The sequence below is a fragment of the Dermacentor andersoni genome, chromosome 5 (genome assembly GCF_023375885.2).
Source record: "Dermacentor andersoni chromosome 5, qqDerAnde1_hic_scaffold, whole genome shotgun sequence".
In the NCBI taxonomy this organism is placed as follows: Eukaryota; Metazoa; Arthropoda; class Arachnida; order Ixodida; family Ixodidae; genus Dermacentor; species Dermacentor andersoni.
Window position 1 is genome coordinate 4,525,822 of NC_092818.1, and position 12,689 is coordinate 4,538,510.

General features: G+C 49.0%; 1 protein-coding gene across 1 annotated transcript in view; it reads left to right on the forward strand.

Moving 5' to 3' along the window:
• The window catches only part of Prosalpha2 (proteasome alpha2 subunit), an 86,582-nt gene that overhangs the window by 6,444 nt on the left and 67,449 nt on the right, over positions 1-12,689 (forward strand). The window contains exon 4 of the mRNA XM_050177361.3: positions 358-480. Within this exon, the coding sequence (XP_050033318.1) occupies positions 358-480 (123 nt within the window). The remainder of the gene's footprint in view (positions 1-357; positions 481-12,689) is intronic.

Genomic DNA, 12,689 nt, shown 5'->3' on the forward strand with positions numbered 1-12,689 from the left:
GTGTTGCGGAGTGGAGGAGCGTCAAGCCCTGACTGTCGCTAGGGTAAGCTTTGTGCAGACCTATCTCTACGCCTTGTATGGACCAGAGGCCCAAAAGCGTGCTTTTGATTTGCGTTGATTTCTGGCATATGTTTGGGACAGCATTTGTTGTGGAGCTGTTTGCTTTCAAAGTTCCGTGCTAGGCCTGTCCACCAGTCTTTCCACCTAACCACAGCATTGCCAAAAACGTGCTCCTGAAAGGTGCCGATAAAGTGAGAGGCGAAAGTAGTGCATGAAACATAAAGCTTTGTGTCTATTTCAGTGTCCATGTGCGTGTATTATGGTGTACTTTGCAAAGTGACCTGAGCCCTTTTGCAGGCTGCTGGTACGCAGAGCACGCAAGTTGGCCCAGCAGTACGAGCTGATGTACAGCGAGCCCATCCCAACATCTCAGCTGGTGCAGAAGGTTGCCTACATCATGCAGGAGTACACACAGACAGGGTAAGGAGAGCGTTGCCTTTAACTTTATGCGTTTTGTTGGGGCACATTAAACCTGTAAATGTCGCCTTTAAAGCATAGCATCTGTGGGGGTCTCATTCGTGCTCTTGAGACAAAGGAAAGACAACACAGTAGTGCAAATAATCACAAGGGCATTTATTGCACATTTCATTCACTAATGCCTGCTAGCCGACTCACAACACACAGAATGTGTCGATGGACGTGCGACAAATCTAGGAAGTCTAACTCACCACGACCGAATAGCAAGCAAATATGTTCGCCCCATGCTTGACACCAATGCCTAGACACCAATGTGTACGGTCACAGGAACGATGGCACGTTCGAACCATCATGTTCATTCATTCCGGTGTAGGCCTCACAAAACTGTCTTGCAGAAGCATGGATCGGCACTCGCGCAGAATGCCTGCACTGCTTGCCGACCCCGAGCCAGAGAGGAACAGCCCAAATAACCCAGCTGTTTGGGGGCGTTAGCAGCGCAACACTCGCACCATTTCTTATACAGTTGAATCCACATATAACAGTATTAAAGTGCCATGAAAATTCCATTGTTATAACCGATAATTGTTATAACTGGGTTGCATGAAAAAAACATTCAAAACGGGGGATGGCGTAGCTGTTCTGAGAAAACAATAATGACAGGGAGGCCAGTTCTCCTCCCCACCACCTTCCTCCATCCGGAGTCTGATTGTGTTGACCCTAACTTTATCACTCTGCTTCCCATGCGCTCTGATTGCGTGTTGTTAACAAGCCGCAATGGTCGGCGTTCAACAATGGCACTGCTATAACAACTGCAAAGAGGGGTCACGTGCGGCAAGTGACGTATAAGCTCCATCGAGGCATTGCTTTGGGGGCCCCAAAAGGCGCCTTTTAGACAATGTGGAAAGGTTGCCGTGACAGTATCTCAGCTTGAGAAATCCAGAAGAAACGCTGGAACGAGATCACCACAAGTATCTCGCCACGTACTTCCCACTGGCTTTCGCAAGAAAACTGCATGTCTATCAGCCTTGCTTGCTTTATGCAAAGCTTGCCGACATCTTTCTCCAAGGCATCCAGGCGCTCCACGTAGTGAAGTGGAAGGTCCCTCGTAAAAACGAGTCTATGAGGGACTGAATCATCTACAGGACCTCGTGGGAACAATGTTGAGGCAGCCTGCCCTACAGTGTCAGCGCTATCGTCGCGGCCGTCACTGTCGCTATCCGATGCAAGTACGTTCGTGATGATCGCTACATTGGTTAGAAGCACTTAGTTTCCAAATCTGGAGCAGCGCGTTTTCTTTTCACCAGCAATGTTGTGTATAGCCGATGATCAGCGGGCGAATCAGCCATTTTCCGTTTCAGTGGCAAGTCACAACGAACAAAGACAAGCATGAGCGACTTAAGGGGGGACCTGGGGCCTCTCTCTAAAGGGGCTCTCTTTGGGACCGAAAATCAGCCCAAAATTGCAATTTTTAATTTCCGTGTTCCTGACCCGTTTCCACACCAATCTCCGAAGTTTAGTGTGCTTGAGCGTTAGTCCACCATCCGTCTTCCCGTTTTCTGCATTTGCTCTATCAGCATAAAGTGCCAAGTTTAGCATGGTGCCACATTTAAAAGGGAAGTGACCATGTGTGCTTAGACGGACGGAAATCGGTCCGTATCACGGGCGTTTGGAGTACCCGAAGCTTGCCTTCGGGATGGGTGCAAACAGAAGATTTTCACCAGCAAAGCAACACAGCGGACTGAAGCAGGAGGTATTTACGACGACCCACTTCGGTGATACGATCTCCTCTGGTATCTTGAGAGTGATTTGCGACGGGGACAGTCTGCTGCGTGCTGTGTTTTTGCCTCTTATAGTTCGCGTTGAAGCGAGAGGCAGCTGCTGCTGCACTTTCCCACTTCAGCGTTTTGACAGCAAATTTCCATGGTCATCGAGGGAGATGTGTTCATGTTTTTTTGTGCACGTGTGACACCATGCTTGTTAATTTAGTTAATTGTTAATTTAGTTAATTGTTAATTTTGTTAATTGCATTTAGTAAGTACTGTACTGTACGGGTGCACATTAGAATCGACTAAATACGGTATTTGTGTTTTGCACGACTGCGGCTTCGACATATGGTATTGACATGCATGGCAGGGAGTTCTGGTTTGGGGCCTTGGCCTTCGCGGCTCCGGTAGCAGCTCTGTTCCACATTGGAACTCCATTAGCTCTGTACTTTTCCAAGCTTTGATTACGACTATAGGTCGAGATTCTTTGGTCACGAATATAAGTCAGTAGCTAATTATGGGTAACATTTCTGGAAAGAAATGGTCAACCCATATTCATATACATACGGTAGATTTAGGTGTATGTTAAAGAACCCCAGGTGGTTCAAATTTTCGGAGTACCCACTGCGGCCTGCTTCATAATCAGATTGTGGTTTTGGCACGTAGAACCTCATAATTTAACCCTTTGAGGTTGATTTTTTTCGCCATATGCGACCGCCCAGGGTCGATATTTTTTATTGCAGATTCCAATTCTTCGTAGGGACTTATTTCGAAATAAATTTATCATACTTTTTCTAGGGTGACCGTAAAGTTAGAAAAGGATATTTTGTGTTGGTATATACGTACTCTTCATTCATGAATAACAACAATAAAAAAGATATAAGCTTATAAGAATTAAAAATTCGATGATTTGTTATACACATAGTTCAAGGCTTTGAAAATGCACACGAGAATATTTTGCAAGACTCAAATGTTCCTGCTTTTACACTAATATGTACATCCATAGCGTAATCGAACTGCGTAGGTGTGCACACTCAAGAAAACTGTGTGGTTGTGTGCTCATCAAAAAAGCAAGACGTGCGACAAACTTCCGCTAATCTTCATCTTATCGCCAACCAGAGGCAATTAGTTTTCTCTAGCGTCAAAAAAGTAAAAAAAAAGGCAATGGAAACGCATGCGGGATGCCATCCTTCCTATGTGCATCCCCGTGAGCACTAAACGAGTGAGAAACAAGCGGTCGCCCTTTGACCAATTACAGTGGAACCCCGTTCATACGTTTTTCACCGGACCGGGGGAAAAAAACGTAACAGCCGGGAAAACGCAACAGCGAGGAAAGCTCCGAAAATGAATGAAAGAAGTGCAGCTTCAACTACAGACAATTTATTTCCACAGAGTGCGCTTAGGACTTAAAAAAGTCTAGAATGGTGGCTTGCCGTTTCTTTCGCTCGCTATAAATCGCCACACGTTTCTCAATACCCTGGAAGGCCGCATTGCTGTCAGCGTCGCTGTGAGGTGCGACGTACCTGCGGAGGAGGTCCAGAGCCGCGACGGCTTCTCCAAAGCTAGGATTTGGCAACTCCCCGGCATCATGCGGCTCGTGCTCCTTGTCGTCACTGTGCCACGGCAATGGCAACGGACGAACGAATATCCGCGGGAAATTTTGCCCTCTTTGGCGTAATCATGCTAACGTGCTAACGATTGTGTAGTATTGCTGCGGAGCGCGCGCGTCCGAGCAGCCCGGTTGCGCGCAGCGCGGCGTGGGAGAAACGTAAACAAGAAAGGAGAGCAGGCCCGATAGGCGGAGCAACGCTACGAGCAACGCCAACTTCCGGTTTCACTTTAGCTTCACAAAGAGTGACGTCAGGGCCTCTCCCGAGTTTCCTTCCTCCGTGAGTCGACCCGTCCAACAACCATGCGGTGACCGTAATCACAGTGATGATAGTAAGATCATTTTTCACGAATGGCCACTTAGTGGCGGCCTCATACGGCCTCTCAAACTGGCGTGCGGCTTCTTGCAGCCAGTTCCATAGCCAAGCCCGGCCAAGCCCAGCCAAAACTCGTCAAAAGCCAAAATGGCGGTTGGAGCGCGTTGTCGACTTTAGCCCAGGCGGGTTCGGGGTGCTAAGTTGCGACGTATCATGCGGGAACGTTTTCACAGCTACAACGTAACAGCGGGGTTCCTTATACATTGGATCCTATGGAAGCTATGCCGGGACCGGATGAAAACGACGTAGCAGCCGGGAAAACGCAGCAGTGAGGAACGTAACAGCGGGGTTCTACTGTAGTAACGAGATAGCCATTAGTTTTGCAAGTTCAAGAAGCCGAAACTGGCCGCAGAACAAAACCCAAACCACCGCCCAAGCGCGCGCGTGCCAATGCGCGAGTGTTAGTATACAGATGCGCGGGAGCTAACCAGCTCTAAAACAAACCATGCAACGAAAACCGAGAGAGGGAGGCGCGCGAAAAAGTTTCCCGTGTTCCCACATAGTGGCAGCACATGACAGAAAAGAAAAAGTTAGGAAATTGGCGCACTTTTTAAACATACACATGGCGCCATAAATATGTGGCATCGACCATTTTTGGATTTGTTTGCGGCGCCGTATATTTACGTCATTGACCCTCAAAGGGTTAATTTAATTTTGAACAACATATTCTGGTGAAACATGTCATGTGTTCTAACAGCAACGCGTGCTTCGCGAACAAGAGGTAGGACAGTGGAACCCGCTTGTAACAGTATTCAAGTGCCACGATAATTCTATTGTTATAAGCAGGTCGCATGAAAAAAAAAAATCAGAATGGGGGATGGCATAGCTGTTCTGAGAAAACTGCAATGGTTGGGAGGATAGTTCTCCTTACCACCTTCCTCCATCCGGCTTCTGAGTGAGTTGACTCGTTTCTGTTTAACTCTGATTCCTGCGCACTCCGATTGCATGTTGTTAACAAGCTGATCAGTGTTCAAGAATGGCACTGCTTTAACAACTGCAAACAGGGGTCACGGACAGCAAGTGACATGTGAGCTCCGCTGAGTCATCGCTTTGGTGGCACCAAAAGGCACCCTTTAAGAAATGTGGGAAGGTTGCTGTGGCAGCATCTCAGCTTCACAAATGCAGAAGAAACGCTGGGACGCAATAACCACAAGCATCTCTCCATGTACTTCCCTCTGGCTTGCACGAGAAAACCGCATGTCCGTCAGCCTTGCTTGCTTTACGTGAAGCTTGCCGACATCCTTCTCCAAGGCATCCAGGTGCTCCATGCAGTGAAATGGAAGGTCCCTCCCGAAAACAAGCCAATGAGGGACTGAATCATCTGCAGGACCTTCCCCGGGGTCAATGTTGAGGCAGCCTGCCCTATCGCGTCAGCGCTGCTGTCATGGCCGTCACTGTCATTATTCGATGCAAGCACATTCGCGATGATCGCCTCATCGATTAGAAACACTTTGTTTCCAAATCTATAGCAGTGCACTTTCTTTTCACCAGCAACGTCATGCATTGCCGATGATCAGTGGGGGGATCAGCCATGGTCCGTTTCAGCGGCGAGTTGAATGATTTCGACACAACAAAGACAACCACGAGTGACTTAATCCATTAGCATAATTGCTCAGAATGAGGGCGCAGTGAGCAATCTTGGAGCAGCGCTGTCAGCGTAGTTGGGTCGATCCGTTCCTGTTTCGGAAGGGGGCACGGTGCAGAGCTATGGGCGCAGCCCGTTTGTGTTCGGAGGGGTGGAAGGGCGATGGCAGAGATGTGTGTGAGCCTGGTGGGCATCTCTCATAGAGAGAAGCACACGGTGGCATCGTGGGCGATTGGGGTGGTGGGCGATCGTGCAGCGGCTCGCATTTCACTTTTTCTTTTTTCTTTCCAAGGATTTAGCATTCCGTTACCTTTCGGCACGGACACCCAACAACCAGGCTTCATCGTTATAAGTAATAATCTACCATGAGGGCATTGTAGTAAGCGGGTTATTTCACCATAGAAAACATACAAAGGTTGACTGTGCAGCAGCTTTTCATTGTTATAACCAATGTATTGTTAAAACCGGGATCATTATAAGTGGGTTCGACTGTAGCTGCAGCAGTGGCTCACCGAGGAAATGTCCACGTGCTGTCCATAACATGCGAGCCTGCATTGTCTCTGGGGTACACCGCTCGCGTCCGCTGGTCACGGCAGCAGCTCTGCAGACTCGACGGCACGACTCGAGGCCAGGACTCCGGAAACAGCGACGCACTCACGAGGCTTCCATACTCACTCGCTTCAGGCTTGCCAATGCTCTGCAGGCACTAAACCTCGCTCTCTCATTGGAACATGGTTTTAACAGCGCGTTTTGAGGACAGGACACAGAAAGAATGCACACAGAACAGTCACCAATTCTTTCTGTGTCCTGTCCTCAAAGCGCGCCATTATAACCAAGTTCCATCAAGCCAGCAACCAACTAGCCCATCTGTCTGTTACTCGCTCTCCCAGGATGCAGACCAGGTGGCTCTCGTACAGACGCATGTCATTAAAGAAACACTTACGAAGAGTCTTAGCTTGGTAAAAAGTTCTAACACACTACAGCAACCATCGCTGAGCTCAAGAAAGCATGCCACTGTCACTAGCAATTAAAATCCACACTAGCCCTGTGCTTCGGTTCAAACACTGGTCTCGAACGAGGTAAAACTGTTAAAGCTCTCATCAGATGCCCCAAGAGACCCACATTAGGCAGCCAGATGTGGAGCTCACCCGTACTCTACGTACCCGCCGTGGTTGCTTAGTTGCCATGGTGTAGGGTTGCTAAGCACAAGGTCATGGGATCTAATCCCGGACACAGCGGCCGCATTTCGATGGAGGCGAAATGCGAAAACACCTGTGTACTTAGGTTTAGGTGCACGTTAAAGGAATCCCAGGTGGTCCAAATTTCCAGAGTCCCCCATTACAGTGTGCATCATAATCAGATCGTGGTTTTGACATGTGAAACCCCATAATTAAAATTAATTAATCTGTGCTCTACATCAGGTGTGGGGGTCTCACCCGTGCTCTTGGAACAAAGGAATGACAACACAGTAGTGAAAACAATCATAAGGGCATTTATTGCACCTTTCACACACTAATGTGCTACACTAATACACTAATGTGCAGCTCATTCTTCCCCCATGCCATAACACTTTGGAACGCACTCCCGGATGACATTGTCTCGTGCAGCGACCGCAAAACATTTCGCGAAAAACTAAACGATTTCGATAATGCCAACATAACCACATGAACACCACATCTATTTATTTATTGCCTTGTTGGTACTGTGTATATGTTCCGTTTTCTTCTTTTTTGATATTTTCTTTTTTGTACCTATTACAACCAATGTGCACTTTATTATGTAACTTTCTTATGAAGCTGTTCGACTTTGATGCATGCCCCCCCTTATGTAATGCCTTCGGGCCCTTAAGGTTGAATAAATGAATGAAAATGAAATGTCTGCTAGCCAACTTGCAACACATGGATCGTGCCGAGGGGCGCGCGACAAATATAGGAAGTCCGACTCACTACGACTGGATAGCGACTGAATATGTTCGCCCCATGCTGGTGCTCGACAACAATGCGGGGTCGTTCACATGTACTGTAACGCGAACGTTCGTGCATTTGAACGATGAGGTTCGTCCATTCCGGCGTACGCCTCGCGAGACGGTCTCGCAGAAGCATGGATCAATGCATGTGCAGAATGTCCGCGCCGCTTGCTGCCCCGAGCCAAAGAGGTAGAGCCTACTCCCTGTCGCGCCCGACTAACCCCGCCGTTAGGTGGTGTTAGCAGTGCAACACTTGTGCCATCTGTCGTATTATTCTGCAACCACACCGACTGCTGCCGTAAAGCCACACGGCAAAGCTGGATTACAGGAGACGAGAGCCATGCGAGGAACACAACATCCGGGGACTTGTGAGAGTTGCCTATCCCCACACATCAAGTAAAACATTCTCAGAACAATATACCGTATTTACTTAATTGTAACAAAAATTTTTTAATGATTTTCATTGCTTGAACTTCAATGTGGCACCAATGGGAAGGCCTTTGTAGTAGATGTGGGACTGGCTGGAAGGGCCTCGTAGTAGCTTGGTACTGTCCTCAAATGTGTGGTTGTGCAGTCTTTTAATGAGTACTGAATCTTCAAAGAGCTCAACAGCATGGATGACTTGATTCTCGGGCCATTGCTTTTGAAAGTAGTTTCACTTTCACGAGACTTAGCTCGTTTCGGCACTGAACCCCTCGAAGTACATGGCTGACAGCGCTCTTGGCACTGATAACGAGTTGTGCACAGCGCCAGAAACACGTGTAGAGGATGCTTTCAGTGCAGGGTCGTGTGAAATCTCTCAAAGGGGGATCGCCCGAGAATACCACCTAAGGAAAGCTCCATCTCCTTCTCAAACGACGATGATAAGTGAAATTGTTTCCAAATTGATTCCTTGAATAAAAGTACCATTTCTGTTTCCGTTCATCTCGCATTACATTCGCGGTTTTATTTTTTCTTCATTTTGTGAACTGAAAAGCCAACCCTCACATTATAATCACAGTCATGTTACATTCGAGTAAATACGGTAACAAAAGGCAATTGCGGTTAACTGTGGGAAAGGTCACCTTGATAATAACAGGTCCTCTTATAGCGATTGCTCACTGCCTCACAAGCTTATGCAGGCTATGTAGAAGAAATGAACCGTCTGTTCTGCCATGCCGACCCGGATATGCCCAAGGAGAAGAAAGTCCACCTTCTCATGCGTGGTGTGAAGGAAGAACTTTTCGGCGCAATGATACGAAGCCCACCAAAGGTCGTAGAAGAGTTTCTTCGCGAGGCCACCTGCATCGAGAAGACACTCGAAATGCGGAACCATCAATTCACCCGCCGCGCCTACTCTACCAACTACACAGGAATTCAATCGCTGGCAACCGACAATCTGCGCGAGACTATCAGAGCGGTGATACGGGAAGAGCTGCAGAAGATGTAGCCTAGGTCGCAGCCTCAAGTAGCCTCAATCGCCGAAATTGTCAAAGATGAGCTTGAGCGATCCCTTGGAGTTCCTGAGATGCAACCAGAATCACCGCAGCCCCAGCCAGAAGCGATGACCTACGCCGCCATCGCGCGCCGCCAAGGGCCCCCTGCACGACTGCGCCAGGGACCTTTAACGCCACAATTCCGTCGTCCGCCGCCGCCAGCACGCCCGCCCAGCGCCGCTACGCGACGAAGACGGACATTTGGCGCGCTCTGCCCACTCTGCTACCACTGCGGAGAAGCGCGTCACGTCTACCATCATCATCATCAGCCTGGTTATGCCCACTGCAGGGCAAAGGCCTCTCCCATACTTCTCCAGCTACCCCGGTCATGTACTAATTGTGGCCATGTTGTCCCTGCAAACTTCTTAATCTCATCCGCCCACCTAACTTTCTGCCGCCCCCTGCAAGCTTCCGTTCTCTTGGAATTCAGTCTGTTACCCTTAATGACCATTGGTTATCTTCCCTCCTAATTACGTGTCCTGCCCATGCCCATTTCTTTTCCTTGATTTCAACTAAGATATCATTAACTCGCGTTTGTTCCCTCACCCAATCTGCTCTTTTCTTATCCCTTAACGTTACACCTATCATTTTTCTTTCCATAGCTCGTTGCGTCGTCCTCAATTTAAGTAGAACCCTTTTCGTAAGGCTCCAGGTTTCTGCCCCGTACGTGAGTACTGCGATGACTGTTCACGTCTGCGTTCACGTCTACCGCCGATGCCCATACCAGGAAATTGGACTGCGACGGTTCGTCGTTAATGCGCCGCGACCACAGCTTGGTGAACGACCTCGCGATATCACAGACTACCTCACCGCCACTCAGTGGAGCGCTCGACGACCGTCCCGTTCGCCGTCACCAGGCTGCTACCTGTCGCCGCAGCGCCGACCATACACTGGCCCAGCCTGGGGCCGGTCTGCGAGCCCATATCCGGAAAACTAAAGGCAGCAACCGATGGAGGTGCGGTTGCTGTCAAACTGACGAAGATCCTCCGCCGCCGACGAAGGCGCCGAAGAGACCATCTCGACGAAGTCCGGAAGCCAAGACTACACCGACGAAAGACGACTTGACGCGACGTTCCAGCTTCAGTTCAAGACGATGCAGCCGTGATCCGACGCCAAGACCTAACTGCAACGCCAGACAAAGAATCACCGACCTTGACGTGCTTCTCGACGGCCACGCAGTTACCGCCTTAGTGGACACAGGGGCCGATTACTCCGTAATGAGTGGACACATCGCCACCCAGTTGAAAAAAGGTAAAACTGCATGGGAAGGCCCTCAAATTCTCAAATTCGGACCGCTGGAGGACACCTCATCACGCCGACTGGAATCTGCACGGCAAGAATTACTGTTCATGACCGGACTTACCCTGCCACCTTCGTTATCCTCCAACAGTGTTCGCGAGACGTCATTCTCGGCATGGACTTCCTGAACCAACATGGCGCAATCATTGACCTGAAGTCGAAGTCCATAATGCCGTCGGAAGATCGAGCGATACTGCCGGAGAGCTCTCGTAGTCATCATGCCTTAAGCGTGCTCAAAAGTCAAGTCAGCATCCCGCCTTGCTCCAGCATTGTGATTTCCGTAGGCACCAAAACGCCTGCCGACGTAGAAGGCGTCATCGAGGGTGACCAACGTCTACTGCTAGACCGTAAAATTTGCATCGCAAGAGGGATCGCTCGACCGCATGGAGGGAAAACTGAAGTGTTGCTGACAAACTTCAGCCAGGAGTTCAAGCACATGAACAAGGGCACGATGATCGCATAATCGAGGAAATTCTGGAAACCAGTAATGCGTTTGTCCTCTCGGATTCCGCCGCATCTACCCCGACGACCATGGTTCCCAAACCAGACTACGACATTAATCCAAGTCTCCCCGTGATTAAGCAACAGCAGCTCAGAAGTCTGCTCCAACGATACAAAGGCTGTTTTTCGACGTCATCGAGGATTCGACAAACACCAGTCGCCAAGCATCGCATAATAACCGAGGAGTGCGCTCGCCCACTCTGCCAGAGCCCTTACCGAGTTTCGCCGCGAGAATGTGAAGCTATAAGACAACAAGTCGACGAAATGCTGCGCGACAACATCATCCAGCCGTCGAAAAGCCCGTGGGCATCCCCTGTTGTCTTGGTGAAGAAAAAGGACGGCACCTTACGTTTCTGTGTCGATTATTGACGACTGAACAAAATCACAAAGAAGGATGTATACCCCCTACCATGGATAGACGACGCATTAGATCGGCTCTGCAACGCAAAATACTTCTCGTCGATGGATCTCAAGTCTGGCTACTGGCAAATAGAAGTCGACGAGAGAGATCGCGAAAAGATCGGCTTCATCACGCCAGACGGTCTCTGCGAGTTCAAGGTCATGCCATTCGGACTCTGCACGGCGCCTGCAACATTCTAGCGCGTCATGGACACGGTGTTAGCAGGGTTGAAGTGGCAGACCTGTCTTGTTTACTTGGATGACGTCTTCGCCGAAAATTTCGACGATCACCTTAGGCGGCTTGCGACAGTACTAGAGGTCATCAAGTCATCAGGGCTCACTCTGAAGCCAGAAAAGGGCCGCTTCACTTACGATGAGCTTCTGTTCTTAGGCCACGTCATCAGCAAGCCTGGAGTCCGCCTCGACCTGCAGAAGACAGCTGCCATCGCAAAGTTCCCGCAGCCCATCGATAAGAAGGCAGTGCATAGATTTCTTGGCATGTGTGCCTACTACAGGCGGTTTGTCAAGGACTTTTCACGCATCGCTGAGCCGCTGACACAGCTAACTAAATGTGAAGTCGAGTTCAAGTGGGAAATGCCGCAGGCCGACGCATTTCGAAAACTCAAATGACGCATGCAGTCGCCTCCCGTACTTGCGCACTTCGACGAGCACGCCGATACCGAAATCCACACTGACGCCAGTAGCCTAGGCCTCAGTGCCGTGCTAGTCCAGAGAAAAGATGGTCATGAACACGTGATAGCTTATGCTAGCTGGTCATTGTCAAAAGCGGAAGGCAATTATGCTACAACCGAAAAGGAATGCCTCGCCATTGTTTGGGCTGCAGTGAAATTTCGCCCTTACCTATATGGCAGGCCATTCAAAGTTGTCAGCGACCATCACGCTTTGTGTTGGCTAGCGAACTTAAGGGGGGACCGGGGTCCTAAAAATGTTTTTCTTATTTTTGGGTGAATCATTAATAAACTCCACTGCCTGTGGTAATTTTTCATGCTGATTTCAGATCTGTAATTAGATTTTTGATAGCTGTAGCAGTTCAAAAATTATTGGTCTGAAGTCAAAATAATTTCAAACTCGTTACGGGGCTTTTTGATGATTCCGTCTTGCTAAACCAAAAACTAAATGCATGACACCATTGCTAAAGACCTACTGTAGGAGGTGACGCTATTTTTATTCATTTGGAAGCATTTTGCAGACATGAAAACAATCTTGCATTTATTATGA